Below are 24,955 nucleotides of genomic sequence, written 5' to 3' on the forward strand. Positions count from 1 at the left end.
TACATGAGCTGATCGATTCAGCCGCTAAATCCACAAAAGCAACAGGTGCGAAAGGGTTTTGCATCCATCAACCCTCATATCACCAAAAAAAAAAAAGCGCGTCGCAAGAGAGCGCGCAGCGACGCACCAAACCGAGTGGACGCTTCATGACTTCTGGCCAGCGGTACCTGAGGGACAGCTTTGCTGCTGATATCAGTGAGATTTATTGGGTTGATTGTGTTTTACTTATTTATTGTTTGTTTGTTTTTGTTTTTATGGCACAATGAGCGTGCACGCTGGAAACATCAAACGGAACCCGCCGTGTCCCATGCGTAAAAACAAGGCAAAGTAATCGCAGCGTGACGTCATAAAATGAGATAAATCATCTTGAAGTGTTGTTATTTTGTTTATTTTGTTTCTTTATGCTTTTTTTTAGAATTCTTATTCCTAATTGACTCTGGACGATAAACGGTCCACCAGTAACATTATTTTCATGTTAAATCACTATATTACAACCGGATCATTTTATTACTATTCTGTAATATTCCATCCTAATACAAGGTACATATCAACTTATAACAAAGTTTTAAAGTGAAACTTTTCCATCAGACTAACTCAAAGCTGCAGCAAACTGTTTTATTGTTATAGCACTGTGTCATTCCATTATAACATATAACTGTAAATGTTTTAGAACATAAAGATGATTTATTTTCTTGTGCGTCATAATTATGTGTCTGCATTGTGTCCAATAGTAAATCTTACTGCAACTATACTTTCAGCTTGTCCCGTGAAGGGTCGCTACAGCAAACCAACGTCCTCCACTTCACCCTGTCTCAGTTCCTCCCTCACCACATCCATGTATCTTCTCCTGGGTCGACCTCTAGCCCTGTTCCCTGGCAGTTCCATCCTCAGCATCCTTTCGACCGATATTGCCACTTTGGAAAATAAATTGTTTTTTTTTTTTAGTTAACTCCCTTCTCCTCTCCCCTCCACAATGAATGCTCCTTAAACTGGAATGACTGACATGCAGAAAGTCAGCAGCATTAAATGGAGGCCACACATGCCAGAGATTCTCTCAGCTCTCATCGACCGTGATTAAGACTTTTACCAAATGTTAATTAATGTCCGGTGCGTGACACTTTGCTCCGTGTACCTGCTGAGCTGTTAAGTGTGTGCATATATAACCCTCCTTCTGGGCACCCAGTGGAAGCTTTAGGTCTTATTTGCCTTCTGATAGCATCCTGCCAGTCCCCCAGCTGTGGTCCGAGAGAAATGAGAAACCCCGCAGAACAATATAAAGTGACTGAAGGGGCAAAGCTTGGATTACAGTTATTTTCTCACAAATGGAACCACCGCTGTCACTTTCTGCTTGTCACACTTTAGTTGCCAGATGGGAGGTACCCGAACTGCAACAGCAAGTATGAGAGTTCAAACACATTTAGACTGCTTAGCAGTGTTGTGCAAATGAAGCTTAAATAAGTATTCATTAATGTATTGCATATCCCTTTTTGTTCCCCTTTTAGGTAAAACAGAATATCTAGTTAGTTACAGGCTGTAAAAAATGGCAGCGATGATTTAAGTAGAATAAAATATCTGTTTGCTGCAAATGTTATTGAGTCCAGTGCTGAACGCTCTGGTGCCTTTAGCAACTTGTTTAAAAAAAAAAAAATCTATTACCGAGCATTAAGAGTGTTAAATATAAAACAAAGATCAAACAGCAAAGGTATCTCTGTATGGATCATTGCTGTCTAAAGGTCATGTCGTAAAGGAGCCTGCGGTAACATACAAAGCACAGCGATGAACTGCAGCCACAGATCAAAGGGCTAATTTATATGATCTAATTGGAATTATGATTTGCTTTTTGTCAAATATTCTAAGCTGCAGCGTGCATTGCATATTAAAGCAGTACGAGCACGATTCAGGGAAGCAAATTAGTTTCAGCAGGTGCATTGATGCTGGATTTTTGGAAATAAGGGTGCAATGATTCATCTGAAAATGGAGGGCACTCAGAAACAAAGCAGGGCACAGTCGACACAGACGATCCCGAGAGGCTCTAGTGCTGCCGATTACACAGTGGCCTGCTGTGGCTCGCTGTTACTCTTGTACTCGAGTGTTTGTGTGTGTGTGGATGTTGGGATGGACTCCCGATGCTATCATATTGTGACATCGTTCCTATATCAAGTAGTCACAGCTCAAATTGAGGAAAAAATGAATAGTGCATGCCCCAATTTTCCAGAGGGAGTCTTTGTAAGAAGGTTATGGGTTTTGTAAGAGGAAACCTTATCATAGAACTTTAGATTCTCTTCATATAAGGTGGATGTTACATTTAATCAAATGCTGCATAATATATATATATTATGTTGTATCGTCTTCACAATATTCTCAAGTCCTGACATTCAAATGATACTTTAGCTTTTCAGTTAGGAAGAATATTCCTTTGTATATTTATTCCACACTTTATTTCTCATTGTCTGAGGTTGTCATGGAGGATATCAGATATTATTATATTATTAGATAAATAATGTATCACCACTTTTAGTACCTCTATGATGCAAAGCCTACACCTTTTCACCAGCACCCAGTCAGATGCATGTTTCACCATTCTTTTTAAGTCTCAGCAGAATCATCAGCCACCACCACCGATGGGGAGGAAGTCTCAACAGTGAACACCAAAGACTTCCTGATGGTAATGTGAAAGAATTTTCCTTCAATAAACCGACTCGTTGAACTTTATTCAGATGAGTGTAATATAATGTGCCGAGGCTGATCTGTCTCTGGCTGAAGACAAGCTGACTCAAAGGGCTGATGAAGCAGACGGCGCTTACGAATGCAGCACACAGCACAGGTTTAGTTGTTAGAAATTAGTTTTGTTCATCGTTAATCCTCAATTAGACTGTAGTAATGCCGCTTAAGACATCACCCGTTCTCCCGAGGCCTTCCTGTCAAAGCTGCTAGCTGGGATTTCTTCACTGGCAGAACTTCAATTCAAACAGGGAGGATAAAACACCTGAAACATGCAAGTCAAAGAACATTGCACTTGTCTGATAAAGCTTTAACATTTGGTGATTGTGAGAATGAAGGGTGTTCCACTTGTCCAAGAGTAGGATCCTATTCCTATTATAAAAGAAGATTAAAAAAACGGTGGCACCTCCTGTAACAGTCGCCAGCGAGACGGCCCCATGTTGGTGTATCATAGGATGGGCCTAGAACTGTTCTAAAAACTCAGCCTGAGCCGTCGTTTCAAACACGACAGCCTCCATCACCATTGAAATAGTTTACATTCTAGCTGGCAATAATTAATGAGAGGATGGAACTCATAGTGTGCTTGCCAGAGCGGCTTGTGAGATGAAGGGTCCTGGCATTTACCTTATGCTCCTCATCCACGGGAACTCATTGAAATGCAGTGGGTGTGCCTTTCTTCGTGGCAGCATTCTGGCATGTTAAATTTTTCATTTCATTTTCAAAAGCTCCAAGCTGGTTAATCCTCTCTTGTTTGAAAATATATTGAGATGGGAAATATTGCGCAAGTTTGAAAAGCTAAAATGACGAGAATTTAACCATGCTTCAGCCATAAGAAAATTAAATTGTTGTCTCTGTTTTCAGCTTGTAAAAATTAAGGCTGTTACGTTAAATAACAGAATGGCAAATAAAATGTGCGATAAAGTTTTAATGACATGCAGATATTGCCTTTTAAATATATTTATTTCTGATGGGATCTTTTGAAAGATCCCATCAGAAATAAGTTCTTAAGAACTGGGTGGACTCCCAGTTCCCTCACAAAGTACAAGATAATAGAGGCAGAAAGATCCCATCAGATTCCTGCTTCCAGTTGTCTTTTTCGATACTTCCCTTATTGTAAATAAGCAAGAATGCATTACATTACTTCAAATTTTTTCTCAAAAAGGGGCGCAGACAAATAATTTAGGGTAATGCATTGCAAAATAGTGTCACGGCTATCCTTCAACATCAAGGAAGATTTAAGACAATTATTTTAGCGCAATATTCCTCCTGTGAATGCAAACAAGATCCTCACACACGTCTGTGCCCTGTGAAAATAATAGCTATAAACGACCCGCTGGGGTTCATTCAAAGAAGAGAGGACGCATTTGAGTGCATTTCAGGAAACAATGCAGGAGATGTGTGCCTTTAAAGTGAAAGTTTCCGATGTGAATCATTTGTAGAGTTTAAGGTAATTGTGACAATTTGGGCTCATTTCCATGTATCATACAAAAAGACGCACCAGCTTTTATTTGCACTGTGCATTTCTTAAAAGTGGAGCACGGCGCTATACCACAATGAGCTCCTTCCATGCAGATCTCTGGACGGGGTGCGATCTAAGCTTGACTGAATCGGCCGTGATGCACCTGTTTGGGGCGAGGCGTCCTGCACATCCTGTGTCTTCCTTATTAGTCGAGTTTGGTGACACAAAGCTCCTTCCAACTTCCGCCTGTCTCATCAACCAAGGTAATTGCTTACACCTGTGTGAATGTGCCTAACAATCAACGCCCCATTTAGTACCCAGTTATGACATGAGGCGTGTGTCTCGGTAAATTGCTTGCTAAAGCAATGGTCATGTGCCTGTGCAGATTGTGTTAGCATTCTTCTCGTTATCTCCCGTCAGACCACATTTCAATTCTGTCTGATTCAGAAATGCTGCACTTACCTATCTTTACAGTATTTATTTTTATTATTGGTTACATCGGAACTACAGAGATACCCAAAAAAGCACAACTGGTGACTTGTTAGCTGTGCCTCCATGACATACATCAAGAAGAAGCGGAGTCTAAATTAATCCATCTCACTGCATCTTTATTTTTTTTAAAGATGATGGGTTCAGAGGAGATCTGCTTCCTTTGTGACGAGTCACAGTTGTAGTGAAATGAGCCTCTCCTATTCAGATTGCTCTCTGCAAAGGGAATACATGGTGTACTTCTTTCCCCTACCTTCCTTTCACTCAACGCCTCTCTCCATGTCCCTAAAATATGCCTTTGGGGGATTCTATCTCCTGGTTCCTTTTGAAGCAGTGGCCTCTCTCTGCCTCTATTATCTTGTACTTTGTGAGGGATTATGCTCTGGAGCACACAGAGTCCACCCAGTCGCTTAAGAACTGTGACAGCTTACGATAATTGCCATGCTAATTGGACAGAACTATCCCACTGTGCTACTTCCCCTCGCCAGGCTTGATTTGATGAATACGGCTTGATTAATGTTACCATAACCAAGCCGCTATAATTTATTATGTCACTGACGGTAATGGCTGACTGATATATGCTGACAACTATAATAAATAGGCTGTTGTTTTTGAAACCGGCCAATGAAAAGGTGCGACTGAGATATTGGACCAGCGCGAGGAGCAATATAACTACCTATAACACCTTTATGATCTTATAATGCATTTATTAAATAATGACAGTGGATCTTTTCTGTTGGGGACCTGTATGAAGAGTATGGCGATATGTGCTGCTCATCCTCCACAACGTTCAACAATATAATTTACGTCTATATTCATATCAGGACAATGTTGTTTTGACACTGCAAACCTGTCAAATCTGCATTTTTTAGTGGAGCAGTTTGTCTTTGCTTGGCGTTATTGACATGATTTCTGAGCCTTGTTACCTTGTGGTGATGGATTCTGCAGATATTCTGACAGATGCAGCTGGGCTATAGGGACATGCGTGTCATTCTTTCTCGTGTTGCTCAGTGCATATAGGATAGCACTGATTGAATGACTTATTTTCCAGGTGATAAATTCTGCTATCCAAACCACAATGCTGTGCATTGCATGCATGTGATTTTGATTTTTCCACATTGGAGCCGTATTCTTTTTTTGGGGGGGGGGGTGTCTTGTGTCTTAATCAACCCATGGCAGCTCTGCTGTGCATCAACCTTGCTTGTGATAAAGGTTCCTGGTCATCAGCCGCTAAAATAAACACTTGTGTTTTTGCAGGTGACACAGTCACACGTCTGCAACCAGAACTGACCATATCTTTAACGTGTTTGCAGCTGCAGTTCTCCTCATAGAACAGCAGAGCTCAAAATATCCAAGATGAATGAAGTAAGGAGAAAATCATGTTGGAGGGTTGAAATATGGCCTCACCCAAATTTACTAATATTATTCTTTGTATCTTGAGTGCAACAGAACAATTAGGCTCTGACGAGTAACTAGATGGGAGATTCATTTACATTAATATATTTAATCATAATATATCCAAATATAATAATCATGGATGAAATCATTATTTTTTTATTGTAGTCGAGCTAAAGCAGTAAATGTGTCTACATTAAAATGTTTTACGGTTATAATAATCATTCATTATTACTACTATTCAGATAGGAGGAGGGCCATAATAGCATCATGTCCACTATTTGGTGGACGCCAAATGGAAACGGGAAGCATAAAATCAACCCTCCTCTGACTTCTATTCATAAATCAAAACTATTGATAAGAGAGAAGAAGAAAAAGCATATCAAGGTTGAAAAAGCGAGTGGATTTATGGTGAAGGCAACGCGGTGCGCTCGTGCGTAATTACGCACAGCTGATACGGTCTTCACGCAGCGAAAATCTACGTTGCGCACAAAACAAAATGTTTTTACGCATCTGATAGACGCCATTGTAATCGGAGTTCCAGGACTCTCGCGGGACCACAGTACACACATCCTTTGCTTGTTGATTTTATCTGTAGATTATTTATTTTTACACTATTGTGCACTTTGAGATTTGCTTTCAAATGTAAAGTGCGTTTAAAATAAAATGTATTATTATGATGTTGCTCAAAGTTGTCCAAGGGACTGCTCAGGGAGTTTGTGTGTTTGCTCAGACGCATGAAAAATTAGAGGGAACATTGGTTGAAGGTGCTTTAATAATACCGTTACAATATTTTCGAATGATTATTTTGTCATATTTGAGGGGCGTCCGCGCGTTTTGCATCCAGCAGCCAGCTGGTCCTGCGGAAACACCTGTTAACCAGCTGTCGGGTCACGTGACGGACACGGCTGTCAGCTGATTGACGCGCCCGAATGACCACTTCGGTGTGTGTGTGTGTGTGTGTGTGTGTGTTGCGTGTCTCAGCTCTGGCTCCGTGTATAACACGCTGTCGCCTCGGGTGCGCCGTTTTGATCATTTTAATGCTTTTCCTTCGGGTTTTAAGCTAAAAGACGGAGACCACGTTTTCATTGGTTCTTTTATTTTTATTTAACTCATTATTCGACAGTAAAAAAAAAAAAAAAAAGTGTCTCCTTGTTTTGGGCAGGGATTTACCGTTGGGCGTCCCTGGGTCCGGTGGTGATGGAGGAAAAGCTTCTCACATCCAGAGGCTGCTTCAGTCGAGGACCGAGCAAAGCGGTTCTCTCAATATCAACTGCAAATGTAAATGGAGAAATGAAAACTGGTGCTAAAAGGCGATAAAGGTGGGGAGCTTAACGTTCCTCTCTGTTCCTGCACCCTTCATCTGGCCTGTTGCTTTGCCCTCAGGGATGCTGTGCATGGAGGAGTTACTCAAGGTTGGAGCTGACGTTACTCTGATGGCTTCCGTTTGTCTTCAGCCAAAGAAATGTACCTTGAAGGAACTTCTTTTGCAGGCTGGAGCTAATGCGAACGTGCAGAATGATGCAGGTGACACTCCTCTACCTTTTTGGACAGCTTCATCTTTGCCAAACTAATATCAAAGACTTTTTATCTCAGTTAATTTTGGACGTGATGACAATCGATGCTCAAATTTGTCTTGTTCTTCTTCTCTTTGGGCCCCCTAAGGAGATTGTTCTGTTGATGCCTCTTCCAACGTAATCAATGGAACAGCTCCAATCCCTAAAGATGTGGCGGACGATGATGAAATCATTACCATGCTGGAGGGTATGAAATGGTTGGAGCCCCTCCCCTCTTCATAGTACTGTAAGGTATTTGCACTAGTGCTCAAACAGTGTTAGGATTGTGCAGCTGCAGAGAGGAGAGGCAAAAAGAGGAGAAGCTTCTGGATGCAACCAGAGAGGGAGACATTTTTTGTATGTGTTCTGGCATAGGTTTCTTTTGCAGTTGGATGCATTAAAGAGGTATCTGTGTAACTATATGATCTCCAGCTCTGTGGAAAAAGATGCTCCAGATATTCACTGCAGGGACTCGGCGGGCAAAGCGCCATTACACTGCGCAGTCTACAGAGGGCAGGAGCAGTGCGTTGTGAAGCTGCTGAAGTCTGGAGCCGGCGTCACAGTTAAAAAACAACAGTTTGCGTTTGAAGTAAAATATAATTTTGTCGATGCATCAGTTTTATCTGGTAATTGTGTTCCTCTGTTTTTCATGTGTTTTGCAACGCTGTCTTAAGAGATGCTCTGGCAGGAGTCTTCTTCTGAAATTGTCTTGCTTAAATGATTTAGGAATCACAATTCAATTTTAGAAATGACAAATGCAAATGTCTACACCTGCACTGTTGTTGTTGTTGTTTTTTAAGCCCTGCCAGCCCCCTCTGCGACTGAAAGCAAAGGAGACCAGTGAGCTTTCTAGTGAAGCCAGCGCTGCTCTCCGTCTGTGCCTCGAAATGCTGTCTAAACAAGAAGAGGTAGGCAAGCAGCATCTTTCCTCATTAAGCCTGTACCAGCATGCAATGTTTTCACGCCATCCAATTTAGACACGTCATGCTCATAATGAAAACTTGACCTAGAAAACAGAATATCTCGTGTATTTGAGTCATCGTTGTAGACTTTGTGATTCAAGACATTCTTGCAAAGGTGTGTTTTTTTTTTTAAATCTTTTTGTAAGCCAGGTTCATTTTCACTCATGAATATTATTACTTCCCACACCATCGTCCACATGCTTTGCTCCCAATAAATTACACAAACTGTCCCCGGGGGCTTTGCCGTGTCCTTGGACGTCCAGTGGGACCGTGCGGTTAATCAGTCTGCAGGAAGGACACAAGATCTGCTTTTATGCTTAGGTCTGCATTCAGCTCTCAGATCAGTATATAGACTCGCACAGATGCCGTCAGAGAAGGAGCCACACACTCCTGCTCGGGGGGGGGGGGGGGGGGGGGGCAGCGCATCGAGCGAGGGAACAGAAGTGTGTGCATATTAGAGATGCAAGCGTTCACCCTCACACAGTGAAAACACACGCTGGCAGGCACGCTTCCACATGCCGGAGCATCCGAGCTAGAGAAAGAGGAGACCGAGGCAGCACTCTCTTCCAGTGTCTGCACAGGTACGAGACAAATACTTGTTCTTCTGTCTTCTTGTATCTTGTTTGGTAATACTTTGGTGGGTTTGCCGCGTCCCCTGATGATGTATTTGAAGTTTCAGCTGTGATTTAGTCTCGTGTTCGGCGTCTTGTGAATATGATGTGAAGGCTGATCTAAAATAGTGGGGTTGCAGGAGCCTGTCCCAGCTCGCTACAGGGCGAGAGGCGGTCTACACCCCGTCTGTGTCGCCAGCTCAATTCTGTGAAAGTCAGAAAAAAAAAAAAAAAATTAAATTTGTGGGTCGAACCATTTCCGTTTCATGTTCCATTAGACTGCAGCTTGTTAAGGAAAAGGAGATGCTAAACTAGTGTCTCACTTTTTGTCTCATTACAAATGAATTTTTAGTTGTTTTATGTCACGACACACCAAAAAAATATCTATCCTCATCATAACAGAAGCTGAAGAGAAACAATTTGATGAGATATTATATAAGAGAAGAAAATGTCTCAACAAGCATGTTTAGATCCACTGGTCACATCCTAATCTTGTGCTACTACAAGTACTAATGGGATTATATTTAACCCGGTGCTGAGATTGGCTCCATCAGACAGTATTAACTCTAATTCCACAATCATTAATTCCCTCCATGTCCAATCCCAGATGCCTCTATTTGCAGTTTACGTACTTTAAATCTAGTATCTTTTTAGTGGTAATAGGTTGTCCAGACGAGATGTGAAATAGTACTGCAGCAATTACAGTGTTCAGCATAACAGTATATACATTAGCCCTGACCCGGTTCAGCAGCTGCTACAGAACTGTAATATTCCCGGCTAGGTTGCCTCATTTATACAGTCGATGCAGCCCGATATGACTGCATGTTGGTGACACGGCATTTAGTGCACGACAGAAACTCCCCAGCAGGTTCTGACGGTGACACATTTCTAGGCCCAACTGAGGCAGCAGGCTTCCACACCTGTCAAGAAAACAAATGGAGGCTAACGGCATGAAACCACTTAGTGATGACAGGCGGATAAACAGGTCTGTCAGTCTCTTTTGCTCTGATAGCAGGAGAATGTCATCATGGTAAAAAAAAATAAAGTCCTCCATGTAAGAAAGCAGGCTTGGGAATCGGAGGGAACACGCAGTCGGGTTTCACCTTTACTTCAACGCAGCATGGATAACTGGGCATTGCTAAATGTTCATCGTCCCTGCACGGACTGACTTCTTTGAGGGGTCAAGTGAGAGCTATAGATACGAGGAGGATTTTAGAGGAGGGTATATGTGTGTGGATGGGAATAGTGGGAATATTATTATGTATTTGAATGCTGCTTTTCTGCCCAAGTACTTGTCGCGCTTGGATGATAAATATGGATTGAGTATATTCTGTGGAACCCTAATAAGCCTCCTTCTGAGTGTTGCTTCCCTTCCAGCAGGGAAAACGCGTTTCGGAACATTGTTCTACTTTTTGGGGGGGTATTGGCCAAGGAGACGCGTCCCTCCCAGGCATCGGCAACTGCTACCTCACACAGCCTCGGCAGCAGGTCTCAAAATAGCAGCGCTCCTTCTCAGGCGAGGGGAAGCAGCGAGCGCCAAAGTGCTCGCCATGAATGAGCTGTTAATCAAAACGGCTGACAAACACACTGAGCTCGCTCACTAATCACCACACATGAAAGACACACAGCATTTTATCTGCTTCTTTAACATGCATTGTTTGCATTGTTACATTGCCTTTCATGTTGTTGCATTGCCCATCTTCTGTGCTGTTGGTGGAGAACATCCTAACAGCAGCAGACGGTGGTAAACACCATTCTGGTCTGGCTTGCCCCACAGTCCCCTGGCTCGGGTTGCTCTGGAGCGACACTCAATCCTGGGCTACGACGCTCTCTGAGACTGGGGTGTTTGGTTCCAGGGGGGGGGGGGGGGGCAGGTTTAGAACAATGACCTGCTATTAGAACCACAAAGAAATGCATCCTATCGCAGCAGCAGATTGCTGCGTCAGATTTTGGTTATTCAGAGCTATGACTTTGTACAGTGTTGTCATAACAGCATGATTTATACTTGAGACATACTTGTCAAATGTCCTTTGTTTTATAACTTAAGTCTTTCCTATTTTGTGCAGTCTTTCTCAATCATTGAATAATTTATATTCTGCTTTGCTATCTGCTAGAGACTCTATAATCTACTCGGCGTGTGTGTGTGTGTGTGTGTGTGTGTGTGTGTGTGTGTGTGTGTGTGTGTGTGTGTGTGTGTAGGTGTGTGTGCGCGTGTGTGTGACAGTAATCGTAGTGTCACTGATGGGGCTGTGTAGGGGAGGAGCGCCGTCCAGTCGGTGTTGAGCAAACAGTGCTGAATGAAAAGAAGCCTCTCATTGGAACACAATCCCCAGGTGGGAGGGAGGAGGGGGGCAGGTGGAGAGGAACTGGAGTGCTTATTTGTGGACAGATTAGTGTTCCGGCGGCAGCTTTTCGAAACCGGGCGTGCATTTGTGAGCGTTGACCCGAGGACTCTTGGCATGACCTGGCGTCTTCACTTGTCTTCATCCCTCAGATTCGTGGTCTGATCGGTCTCTGAGCGACTTCCTGTCTGTGGCCAGGACGAGGGGAGAGATACCCAGCTTCTCTGCCATCCTAGCACACACGGGGGGCCTTCCGGAATGTCAGGGGAGGGTGACCATGGCAACCAACTGCCACAGTACAATGGAGTCAAGACGCACAGGTGGGACATGCTCCACTTAAGATGTCACGTTCTTTTGCTGCCTTAAACAAAAGGGAAAAACAGCGCTTGTCTATTTGATCTATTCTACTCTTCAGCATGTGTTTCCATTCAATCTAATCTGTAGGACTCGACTGCACGTAACTATTCATTCTGCGGGTTTCCATATAAATTGTACAATTGGCTATACAAGTGTGTGTGTGATGGCAGATTTGTAGATCTTCTCCAGCAAGATGATTGTCCAGTAAGAGCTGGAGAAACAGGATACTGCCTTTCTACTCCGATCTGTTTTTGTTGCCGGGTGTTTCTGTTGAGCACCACAACCCATAGACTGTTGTATCCTCCGTGACAGATCAACTCTCTGAGAGAACAATCAACATGCAGTGTTGTGTTTGGGGGGGGGCGGGGGGGGGACTACCTTTTGATTTCCATGGATGCTGATTTTGACTTGGCCTCACTTCCGTAATCCAACAAGTGAACCATGAATAATTTAGCGTGTCATGGCTCAGAGTGGAGTTGGAAGACGGGACCAGTTGGCCGGCTAGCTCTGTGTGTAAGTGTGTGTGTGTGTGTGTGTGTGTGTGTGTGTGTTGTGCATTAAAGATGTATGAGGTGGTGTTTATTTGGAATTACTCCTGTCATTCAAATACATCTCCCTGGGTGCATGTCGACAGGAGTAAGTGTAAATGTACCTCATTTGTTGCCTTTCAAATGCACCACTCTACAATAAATTTCTTTCTAAATGTCTTTCGATTAAGACCACAAGAATTCAAAATATATATTTTCCTTATGTATTTTCCTTACGGCAGCCATTAATAGTGTTGGTTTTAGGTCATGCGTGTTCATACGTATGGGTTTGCTTCCCTTTTACTAGCCTGTGTTGAACAATGCAGTTTTTTTTTCCACATTGCATTTCAGAAAACTCAATCACAAAAATGAGGATTTCTTTCTCATCTGGGGGGGAAAAATGTGTGATTTGTCGAACGAGCAGAAACTAGAGTTGTACGTTTTGAGGCAGTGTTTGATGGAGCTGGCCCAAATTATATTTGGCTGTACATCACTGTTATCCTCATCCTACAGACATGGCAGCCCCCACCGCCGCCTGTGTTTATTTAGCTGAAGTGTAATGGCTTTTATTTGAGCGGTTGCCGCAGCAGTCTGTTTTAAACAAGGACACCATCTGCCTTCAGCCAGCATACCTGTAAAACGGTCCACACTGCAGTCGTCGTCAGGACAGGATGGACTCAGCCCTGATCAGAAGTAGTAGAAATATCATCGGTCACGATTAGTCTGTGCAAATATATAATTTGTCATTTAAGGTTTTGTGCATTGCTTAATATGTAACTAACTCTCAAACAGACTTGAAAGCCAGCACATCTGCACATGCAGATGTGCTGGCTTTCATTGCATGTGATCAGCTGGAAGCTCGTTACAAACAATCAAATTACTTTAACATGGATTATTTATATTTATGGACGTCACTAGAAATCCCCTTCAATAATCTAACGAGTGTTTCTGTCTTTACACAGAACGTGTTTACCGGCTCCTATGTTCTCCAGGAATGACGTCAGCATCTGGAGCATCCTGAAGAAATGCATCGGCATGGTGAGAACGGAAATCATTCTGACTTAGGAGGAGAACTGCTGAGTTAAGTCTAAACTAAATTCAGCAGTCTGTTAATGAATATCCTTAATTTCAGTGGGACAGGCTGAAATGCTGTCAAACAAGTCAATATGGATATTTTATGGTATAGTTAAAGATGGAGCAAATAATTTTAGCATCTCCCTTTTGCTAGTGTTTGGTGTATTGCAAAGAAAAGAAAATTCCGTATGCAGAATATTTTACGTCAGCGGATTTTACTTCAGTATCTCCAACTTCTGAAACATGCATATTTTATGCATGAGCCACGGCAAAATATCTTTATGATCATTGAATCCTCCGGACAACAGGATCAGATCGAGTCCTTCTAGGTTCTTCTCTCATTCCGGGAGGAAGCGCTAATAAATCCTTATCGCCATCAAAGCTGTCTTAAAATATTAATTCATCTTCTGAACAGCTTTGTCTGCTACCGGGTCACGGGTCGTGCTGGAGCCTATCCCAGCGGTCAACGGGCGAAAGGCGGGATCACCCTGGACAAGCCGCCAGTTTAATGCAGGGCCTAAAATATATATTTGTTTTGTCTCATCAAACATCTAACAACACTATTGTTTTTTTTTTCTTGCACTATGTAAGCCCCTTAGAAAGCTGGTATTTAACTCTACAGTATTGGATGGCATCAGATTTCATTGCTGTGCCTTTCTGAGTTGCTCAATAAGTCTCATCATTCTCCCACGCTGCATTCTTGGTCTCCTGCATCTTTTCCAGGAGCTGTCAAAGATCGCCATGCCTGTCATATTTAACGAGCCACTGAGTTTCCTCCAGCGCTTAACGGAATACATGGAGCACACCCACCTCATCCACCAGGCCAACGCCACAACCGACTCCGTGGAGAGGATGAAGGTATCCCTGCTTTGCCTTTTTTTTTAAATCACAGCATAGACTCAGTAGCTGAATTACAGTCATCGTAATAAGTCCGTGTTCTGTAGTGTGTCGCAGCATTTGCTGTGTCAGCTGTAGCATCACAGTGGGAGAGAACTGGCAAACCATTCAACCCACTACTGGGGGAGACCTATGAGCTCATCAGGTAAGTTTTTTGCATTTGGTGGAGACTTTTTTTCCAATTTTGGTGGGCTTTCCTGCAATCCTAAACATGTCCCTCCTCTCTATCAGAGAAGATTTGGGCTTTAGGTGGATGTCGGAGCAAGTTAGTCACCATCCTCCTGTCAGTGCCTTTCAAGCTGAGGGCATCGGGGAGGATTTTGTATTCCATGGTTCCATCTACCCCAAAGTCAAGTTTTGGGGGAAGAGCATAGAAGCTGAGCCCAAGGGAGTCATCACCCTGGAGCTGCCCAAGTAGGCGTATAATCCCGTGATTGGGATTGGGATTTTACTCCTGGGAAGTTTGCATCATCTTATGTCACTTGTCTGTCTCTCCAGATATAATGAAGCCTACACCTGGACAAACCCCACCTGCTGCGTCCACAATATTATTGTCGGCCAGCTTTGGATCGAGCAGTACGGCAACGTGGAAGTGATCAATCACAGGTAATAGGATTCCCCTTCTCTTTGTGTGGAGAGAAAGTGCCCCCCCCCTCCTCCTTTTTTTTTTTTTTTTGTTGTGCTCTGCAGTAAAGTGCTGGTCTATTTAGATTCACCTTATTGATCATAGAAGCAGAACTGAGAACAGTTTCTATTAGAATGGAAGGACAGGATGAATCATGCTTTACGGCCTCATATCAAAGAGAATTTGTGTGATTGTCGTGTGGTAGGACTGGAGAAAGGTGCAGCATGACGTTCAAGCCCTGTGGCCTCTTTGGGAAAGAGCTGCATAAGGTAGAGGGATACATCGTAGATAAAAGGTACAGTGATCTTTTAATTGGCAATGATTTGGCATGATCTGATGTTTAGTGCTTGCAAAGTAATGCAAATCCTCTGTAATAACTAACATAATGTAAATGGTTGAATTGTAATATAAAAAGCTGCCATGTTTTCTGCTTTTTGTGGTTGCAGTAAAAAGAAGCTCTGTGCAATATATGGTAAATGGACTGAATGCCTCTACACGGTGGATTCAGCCGCGTTTGACACCCACAAAAAGACGGATAGGAAGAATTCAGATGAAAAAAAGGGTAATAAACAGGTAAATGATTCAAACTCTTCTTCTCTCCTTCCTTTTGCTCCATGGTAACCTGGTATGTGTGTGTGTGTGTGTATGTGTGTGTGGTCTTAGAGCAGTATGGATGAGGAGCCAGAGGAGGTTCCTCTACCGGATGCTGAGACCGTCCAGGTCATCCCAGGGAGCGAGCTGATCTGGAAGATAACGCCTCGACCAGACAACTCGGCAAAGGTGCGATGGGAGGTGGAGGTGACGGGTTTGTTGCTCTGCCTGAGAGCTGGAATGATAATAAGATTCTCCCTGGCAGTTCTATGCATTCTCCACGTTTGCCCTGCATCTGAATGAGCTGGAGAAGAGCATGGAGGGAGCCATTCCCTCGACGGACAGCCGTCTCAGGCCTGACATTCACGCTATGGAGAATGGAGACATGGGTACAGTCTATCAATTTAATTTATGGAGCTATTATACCTTAAAACCCATCTCTGGTGGGATTCGGGGTTCTTTATCCGTGCCCTTCTTTGTAGAATTGGCAAGTGCGGAAAAGAAGAGACTCGAGGAAAAACAGAGAACAGCCCGGAAAAACCGAACCAAATCGACAGGCGAATGGAAAACAAGGTTAGTCTCTGAATCCTGTGGTTTCTGAATCGCTGTTTTAATAATCACCTCACTATTATCTTGCAAATGCATTCAGACAAGACGCCAGCTCTCATGTGGCTGCTGGTGACTGATGCTGAATATCTAGTTTGAGCAGTGAATTTGAACTGAGCCAAATGGACAAAAAATATTAAGACACATCTCTCAATCGCTGGATTTGGGTGCGAGCTTGACATCACAGGCGCGACGCCACCACCAGATTCTGGGGCCGTGAAAAGCAGGTTCTGTGGGGAGATGAATTGTGTGCTCCTGTCTGGCAGTCTGACGGACCAGTTTGGGTTGGGCAGGTGCCAGGAGAACGTTACCGACCTGACTGCATTGTGCAAACTGTAGCTGCAATGTTAGCTGGAGGAAGGATCGTGGTATGAAGTTGTTTTTGATACGCTTTTAGTTCCACTGAAGGGAAATGTTTTTAACAGTTCTGTACTTCCAAAACGATGCTCTTTGGGCGCAGTTTGGGGAAAGGCCTTTTCTTTTCCAGCGTGACCGTGTGCCAGTGCACAAAGTAAAAACGTGGGTTTGGCGACGTCAGACACATTTGAGATGGACTGGAGTGGAGATTGCGAGCTGGGCTTTCTGGCCCAACAATTCAAACACCTCACAGAAGAGTTGGAGCTACAAACGGGCCAACGCCATATTAATGACTTTAGGATGGGCTGTCATAAAGGTCTCCTTAGGTCTAAGGGATAGATGTCCTAATACTTTAGTTCACGCGTGGCATGTGATGTCCGGGTGTTTTTCGTCTTGTTTCTCAAATGCTCTAGTTTTGACATATTAAATACTTGTTGACATTTTGCAGGTGGTTCCAGCAAGGACCCAATCCCCACAATAAAGCTCAGGACTGGCTCAGCCTGAAAGGTTACTGGGACAGGAACTACACTCACCTACCTAATATCTACTGATAGAAATGCACCCGGAGACCTACTTTTAGCACTTTTTGCACTTGATCTGCTGTACTGGGGTTTGTGCTGGGGCTCCCACACAAGAATCAATCAGTGTCTTATTGGCAATAAAACAGTTCGTGAATCCAGAGATGTATAATCAATAGACGCGTGAACAACAAAGCACAAACATGTTTTTGCTTATTTTGCTTATTTACTGTGGTGCGTGACCATTTAAGTATGGTATAGGCATGCTTTTAGAAGACTAGAATGTATTTTAGAAAAACTAAATGTAGTGTTTTAAACAGCAGCCTTGTTTTTCTGGTTGGTAGTTTGTCCATCATTCCTGTTGCACGTTTTACTCAGCAGCTTCATCAGAGGCACCAGAACAAACCCGCTGCAACGGGGTGCATGATTAACATTTATTTTTTCTACTCATAGTCGTGATTTAATGTGGTGCAAATAGTATTAAAATAGGTCAAATCTGGACGTATTTAAAATCTGCTCCTTGGATTGGATGGATGTCTTGTTTCTCTGCAATGATAATGGAAAGTAAAATGCTAAATCTGGCATGAATCACGGCCAATACTCCAATGAGTTTTGGCTTTTCACAGTAAAAGACGTCCCTGACTGTCTTGTATGGACGTAATCGGAGACTAACAGCATTGCACACACATCAAGTCCAGCGGACTTTGATACAGTAGTACTTTTTTCTAACTATACTAAAGCAGGGATCCTGACTCTGCACTGATTGGTGTGTGTGTCTGTGTGTGTATAAATAGCTACAACTCTTGTGCTGTTGATGTAACGCATGTGCATCTATGCAAACTTTACCTCCATCACAATCAATCATTGACTTTTCTCATGTTTTGGACCGCCGCTTCACGTTTTAGTATTTTCCTGGATAAATGCAGTTTTTTTCTGTCATCACTCTTTTGGGTAACACGTTTTTTTTTTATTGTTGCTTAATAAAAGCTTAATGTTTGTTGAACTTTTGCAGTTTGCTTTAATTGTGAGAACATGTGTGCATCAATTGGCTGTGATGGATGACCGCATTCCAAACATGCATTGGAATCTATTTTTACTTTGGCCATGTCTGATGTATATCTTTTATAGTAAAACAATCTGTTGGCTTTTTCTATTGAAGTGATTTGCAATGAGATATTATTACTATTCCTCATCAGAATGAATGCATTGATCTTTAAATTGAGTCATGCTTAGCTTTGACGAATGCGCCCAGCTAACAGCTGATTATGTACACACTGAGGGTTTTATTTGGCTCCTGCCATTTATGTAATTGAGGTGAAAACTCTTCCACTGCTGCGCCATTAGCGCTCAGTTTTGTGCAATCAGATTTGTTGCGCAACGCAGTGAACATTCATCTCGCATACCTCCAATATGACTTCAAATCAGATTAGAACATTTAGAACATTCATTTTATTACCTTTAAATGATATAAATAACTGGTTTACAGCAAGGTAGCACTGTGTGCACAGACCGCTCTGTTGGCACAGCGAAAGCTGCGAGACGTATTTACACCGATAACGGTTTTAAACAAAAAAGGGACTATGCATTTAAAAAAAATAAAAACAGTTTGGTTCTCATGCCAATGAATTAGCACATTCTGAACACAAATGTCGACAACAGACAGTGATAAAAAATAAAACAAGCTCCAAATCTTAGACCGTCATACATTTTAATTGCTTCATCGATGAATCCTTGATTAGTGCCTTTATTCTACCGGACGAGACTTTTTCTCCCGAGAGGAAAAGCTGCTCCTCTGTGGAAGCAACATGATTGATGCTTTTCAAAATGAATCGTGTAACCAAAACTCCAGTTTGTTTTTAAGTAACAGAAGTCACAAAACTCTAAACTGTTCTCCTGTAGATTGTTCAATATTGTGCATGATTATAATGGTACAACAGTTTAGATAAAAAAAATCTAACAAAACCGTGTAACATTAGTACCAAAATGGCGGTGCAGCTGCATCAGACTTCCCTTGCAGCTTCTTGTAAGTGTCCAGATAAAATATCAGGGCTGGTCTTCGGTCTTCATGGAGGCGAGCGCAGAATGAATGCGAACATGGAGCCTGTTTTCAAAGTCGTAGCCGGCGTAGTCCTCCTGAAATAGATCAGAAAAATAGTCACCAAAATGCTTCATTTAGTTTGCAGTCGAACGCATCCATCAGACTAATATTCAGACTTTGCCGAGCCGAGCAGCAGGTTCGTCAGAATAAGTGTTCGTATGCTGGCTTTTACAAGACCTCAAAAAGTTTAAAAGTGGAAACAAGATTGGTTTTGAAAATGAAATAAAGCAACAGTTTTAGTTTTTTTACAGGGAAGTCAATAATAAAGCATTTGAGAGGAGGCCCGGTAACGGCTACAGATCATATTAAGTCAATGAAAACAAGGATAAAATACAAATCTTAAAATGTCAGGCAGAAAAATGTAATAAAGGAGCACACGGTACCTTCGCCTGGAGCATTAGAGTTTTCCCATTCCCAACAGACTGGAAAAGACAGAATAAAAATATTTAGACTTTGTGACTCCATCTCTCTCTCTCTCTCTCTCTCTCTATCAACACACAAAAACTTGCCTCTGGGTTATTCAGCAGCACACACCCCAGCTCATAGCAGGCGTACGGCTGCACGTAGGAGTTGCTCAGGCAGCCCACCTCGTCTCTAACAGCCAGCTGGAAATACTGCAAAAAAATAATAACACAACAGACGTCCATCAGCTGTACAGCTACCAGGCGACGGCGGTGCATTTTAAAGTTACTATGAGACACGGAAGCAAGTACCTGAACGGCATCTTTGGTATTTTGAAGACATTTGTTAATGGCACCGAGCAGCAGATTTTTTAGACCAACACACGAGGCATCATGAATCCCCTGCAAGACTAAAAACAAAACAAAGATAAAAGTAGCCCCATTTAGACAACACAGCGTTCTGTAGATTGGCGAACTAAATCTACCTTGTATCATCGTCTGCAGCTTGGCGGCGGAGCTGTTGGCCAGAGCTTTCCACAGATACAGAATTTCAATCACAGACAGGATGCAGAGCTCTTTGCACAGACTGGCGCTCTTCAGCTTCTCCGCCTGACAAAACGAGCACACGCTTTCTGTAACCATGCCGATCCGTTCCCGCGACAGAACATCGCATCTGGATGCAGACTCACCCTCTTCATGGAAAATATCTCGATCTGGTTATTCTTGCGTTTAAAAAGTCTTTGTACGTCCTTGAAGACAGAAGTCGCCCCCTCCAGGTCACCTGCGGATCCTTGGCAAACTGTGCAACATGCAAATACGAATGAGGAATCAATGGCGACGCTCACAAAGCCGTGTTCGTTCGCAGTCACCTACCTCCATTTAAATAGGCGTAGTAGCACTGGGACCAGCGAGACTCGGTCTTCAGGCGCTCAAAAGCTCTGTAAGCTTCCGTGTAGTTCAGTTCGATCATGCTGCACCAACCTAAAACAAAAAAGAATAGTCAAATCACGGTGCAGACAGGAGCCGAGGAGGATGGGACCAAATATTAGCAGGAACTTGATACCTATTTCATATAAACACACGTGCTGAATCTCCCTCTGGTCCGAGGCCAGATCTAAGGCAACATGGAAGGACATCAAGGCACTGCTGATCTGGCACTGGACAGGGAATAATACGGAATAATGATCTCCGGGACAACAGGCCACGTACTCTAGTACTAGGTAGTAATATATAGTAGTACTAGGTATGTAATATATAGTTTACCTCAAGGCGTTGAACTCTGCCTTTAAAAAACATGAAGAGGGAGGAGTTTGGGTAGATGGCCTCTCTTTTTTTAAGAATGGATTTGGCTTCGAGGAGGCCCGCCTGCGTGTCCGTGCCATTCAGAGCGAAGAAGGGCTGCACTACTGTGTGATACCACAAGAGGGCCAAGCTGTGAGAGAAGCGTGGAGACGAGTCAGAGGGGCTTTCCTCGACAGCAAAATGTATATAAAAAAATAAACAGAAAGTTTAAATGGCCTTCAAGTACTTTTATTTTCTATATTTGCCTGAACTTACACGTGTTGCGTATTTAAGCAATTCCAAATGGACCGAGAGACGCCGTCATTTCCCAGTAATGAAAATCAAAGTAGCTTTCGGTCAGTATTTAGCATTTACTGACAGAATGCGGAGTTTACCTCACATGGAGAACACATGGAGATTGCACTTATTACTCCGTAATATCGTCTAAAACTGAACGAGTCGGCTCGGGTTTGGCTACGACCAGAATGCAGATACGCAAAGTACTCCCACTCATACTCACGTTGCTAAGGGGGCCTTCATGTCCTTACTCTCACTGGCGTACGCGAGCGCCGACAGGCCTTGCAGGCGGTCGCCAGGAAAGCCCAGCAGGTTGACTATCTTCAGGAGGTGCGGCGGCACCATGGAGATGCAGAGGTGGAACAGGCCGTAGCCGAAGCTGACCGAACCCTTCAGCCGATCCAGAGCCTCCGGGCTGATGCCTCGCAGTCTCCGGGATGGGCTCGAGCGGCGCGAAGACGAGCGACTGTGGTGGGACAGAGGCGACGCCTCTGGCTGCTCCAACGCCCTCCTGCTGCCCTCCTGCATGTGTGATATGTCGCCGTAACACTTGTTGTACATCTTCCAGGCTTTACGAAGGATCCAGCCTCCTTTGATGTACGCTGCCGGGAGATGAAACAGGGATCAGCCAAGCGTAGTGTGTATCCTTTGTAGTATTTAAAAACTTCCCTTACATGACAGCTCCTGTTTGATGAAGGACAGCACTGCAAGGTAAACCTGGCAGTCCGCGATGATGATCTGCCGCTGCAGCCGGTCCAGCACGGCCACGCCCGTCCTCTGTGACTCCATCTGAGCGCACAAACGCCTCGCACTTACAGCCTGGCGCGGCTAGCAGACGCTTTGGGAGGCTAACGACACCGAAGGTCATGAAACGCTAGAAAGTTACTCACGTTCCTCTTGATCTTGTTTTTAATGGTTTCAATGACGCTGGCGTTTTCACTCTCACACAGCTTCTCTGTCGCTCTGAGATCCTCGAAGGCCATTTGCATTTTCTCTTCTTCAAACGTCATCATGGCGTTCTGCAAAAAAAGGGGTTAGCACGATGGATGAATCTGTTGCTCACACGCAAACCGCTCCACGATAAGGGGGGCTCCCTTTTAAAGGAATAACCCCTCCCTCCCTCTCTCCCTCCCTCCCGGCGCTGCAGCCAAAACGGTATGTAAATGATACAGAAGTGTGTTAAATTAACTTTTATTAAGCTTTAGTTTTTTGTACTATTTACACCTTTATGTGTTATCTGTTGTTTAGATACTCGTAGTTACATATTAATACCACTGTAGGCATGTAAACGGGCTTCTATCACTTATCCGGTGCGTAGGAACGGATTCATCTAGTTTCCATTATTTCTTATGGGAAATACAGTTTTGGTTTTCACAGTACTGCAAAACGTCTTTGCGCTGTTCATACTTTCCGCTGACAGTTGGCTCTAGAGGCTTTAGACAAAGGAACGCAATGTCGAATCCAGAGCGGCAAACTGCTCCCAGTGAAAGCAAACCCTGACTCGAGAGCTCATCGGCCGGTCAGACCCGTTTCTGAGACGTGCCTGGCTTTGCGTCAGATTTCGATTCATTTCCCTTTTGACTCACCAGAAAACTCACAAAACTGGCCCCGAAACTCATTAAAGGGCTGTGGTTCCTGAAAGAGAAGAGAGAGAGTGTGAACAAGTCACATGTCTAGAGGGCTCTTTTGTAGCTTTGTGTTAAGGGTGGTAAAAAAAAAGAAAAATGTGTTAAATCCAGTTTCATGCAGTATGACAGGAAGGTGAGGCACAAGAGAACAGTTACAGCATTCAGGTTAGAATAAAGACGTTTCAGTGGTTACAGACATTTATTACATGCTGGGGGAGGGGAGGGGGAGGGGGGGGGGGGGTGATTTAAAACACCAAATCCAAGTCACAAGTTCATTCTCCCTGTTTTTTTTTTTTTTTTGTCTTTCACTTCCCTTCGTTTGCTCTCTGCTGAGACAATCATCACAGGATAACACCCAGAGCTTTCGCACAATTAGTGGAAGAGGTGACCTTTAGTTTTCACCGGGGGTTCGGGCCCCACGTGGGGGTTTGCCGGCTCCCTTCCCGTGGCATCAACACAAAGCCAGACGAAAGCCAACCTTTCCAAGAGATAATCAGCCCTTATAATGGAGTCACGGCGTGGCTGATGGGTGTGCATAAAGCCTTTGCCCACCAGCGAGAGGAATACGATGGGAATGTGTGGATTGGAGCAGGAGTTCCAAACCTGTTCAACTTGCGTCACTCCATGTTACTTTTTCCTCATTCCATTTGAATGAGATGTATATTATTTATTTATTTTAAATAAAGCCATAAAATCCCACATACATTCAAATAAATATTTTAAAGCAAAGCAGTCTTTGTTTATTTCACCTTTCCTATCCTGCCAACAAAATATTGAATGATATTGATCATTCACCACAAACAAAGAGCAACATTAGGCTCGACTCAAACCATGTTGCGTTTGCGTCTCATTCAGCTTGGGGACTCGACCGTATGTACCACACGTACCTGTACGCCCTGAACAGCTCGTCGCTCTCCTTGAATCCGTTGTTGAGCAGCATATTGATTCCTTTCAGCGCCAGCTCTGCGTCGTTGACGCGGTCCGTGTTATCCTCCACGCATCCCGGCGTCGGTTCAATCGGGTCCGCCATTGATCTCGCCCGAATACCGGAGGCGAGGAACCGTAGGAGGCGACAGTGAACGCGAGGCGTCTGTAATTAGTCAACCGATGTCGCAGTTTTTTTGAGCAAGCGTAATCATATTCACAGTCTGAGACGCGGGGAGCGAGAGGCGGGCAAACATGAGTGTTGATGCGGGAGCACGGGTCGATTCTCGCGTCTTCCTTATTCCGCCGACAGGAAATGTGATGCGTTCAAGCACTGTCAGAAATATTAACTTCTTCAAAGCTTCCATGAAGATGATGATTGGTAGTAAAAGTAGTAGTAGTAGTAGTACACCAAATTAAACAGGCCTTTGTCACATAATAGTCAAAACATGAAATGTAAATTAAAAAAATATTATGACACTGACATTGGAAATTAATTTGTCACAAATCATTCGTGATGCTTTTGGCTACATTAGGAGCTGTCCAGTGCTGATCCTGAAGGGGAACTTCAGCACTGGACAGCTCCACTGGACATATGGCGTCAAGTACCGGTATCATTCGTGATACTTTTTAATGAAGTGAAACATCTTCAAAATCCTTAGCTATAATAAAATATTTATTCCAGCTGTTCTTTGAAACCTGTACTTCTCACACTTGTCGTGCTCCTTCTTCTTGGTATTAGTCATCAGATGTTTTGCCACATCAATTACGGCTGCATAAAGATTTGCCAACCAACATTATATCCGGTTGATTAACTGGCAGCTGTTTGTCAGTCTGGAATTTGAATCATTCTCCAGCAATGATAAGTCGCCGTGAATCAGCCATTATCTCAATCTGACATTGATACATGCCTTCATGTCATCCTCTTCAGCATCATTGGCTTTGTGCTTATTTTTTTCCCCTCAATGAGCATTGGATCTTTATCTGTGTAATATTTCAAATTAAAAAACTGTCAGCTATAATAAAATAAAATAAAATAAATTAAAAAACAAGATGCGTGATTATAGTATCAAAATGTCTTAAACATCCATGTGGGGAGGCACACAGAATAACAAATTAGTATTAAATGCAAGACATATTCCAAAAATATTAATTATATTATATTTGTTTAATTATCCAATCAAGTTAGTTTGCTGAGTTTTCCCATAATTAATCCCAAATATCTGGCAAAATGTCTTA

General features: G+C 43.3%; 2 protein-coding genes across 2 annotated transcripts; one reads left to right on the top strand and one right to left on the bottom strand.

Moving 5' to 3' along the window:
• Window positions 1-262: 262 nt before the first annotated feature.
• LOC137915726 (oxysterol-binding protein-related protein 2-like) lies at window positions 263-17,120 on the top strand. The gene is made up of 19 exons (XM_068758844.1): window positions 263-327; window positions 7,230-7,367; window positions 7,451-7,479; window positions 7,730-7,828; window positions 7,903-7,981; window positions 8,053-8,209; window positions 8,421-8,528; window positions 11,734-11,855; window positions 13,382-13,457; window positions 14,217-14,351; window positions 14,438-14,535; window positions 14,622-14,804; window positions 14,889-14,996; window positions 15,221-15,310; window positions 15,462-15,588; window positions 15,679-15,795; window positions 15,872-15,995; window positions 16,089-16,179; window positions 17,018-17,120. Exons 1-19 carry the CDS (start codon window positions 263-265, stop codon window positions 17,118-17,120), a joined length of 2,049 nt encoding a protein of 682 aa, XP_068614945.1.
• Window positions 17,121-18,524: 1,404 nt separating this feature from the next.
• Window positions 18,525-23,900, bottom strand: LOC137915729 (tetratricopeptide repeat protein 39C-like). The gene is made up of 14 exons (XM_068758848.1): window positions 23,680-23,900; window positions 22,751-22,799; window positions 22,055-22,183; window positions 21,839-21,953; window positions 21,388-21,766; window positions 20,850-21,018; window positions 20,650-20,743; window positions 20,460-20,567; window positions 20,276-20,385; window positions 20,072-20,195; window positions 19,899-19,996; window positions 19,695-19,799; window positions 19,569-19,607; window positions 18,525-19,220 (listed from the first exon to the last, which is right to left on the bottom strand). Exons 1-14 carry the CDS (start codon window positions 23,820-23,822, stop codon window positions 19,131-19,133), a joined length of 1,752 nt encoding a protein of 583 aa, XP_068614949.1. The 5' UTR covers window positions 23,823-23,900; the 3' UTR covers window positions 18,525-19,130.
• Window positions 23,901-24,955: the final 1,055 nt, after the last annotated feature.

Source organism: Brachionichthys hirsutus, unplaced genomic scaffold (genome assembly GCF_040956055.1).
Source record: "Brachionichthys hirsutus isolate HB-005 unplaced genomic scaffold, CSIRO-AGI_Bhir_v1 contig_289, whole genome shotgun sequence".
In the NCBI taxonomy this organism is placed as follows: Eukaryota; Metazoa; Chordata; class Actinopteri; order Lophiiformes; family Brachionichthyidae; genus Brachionichthys; species Brachionichthys hirsutus.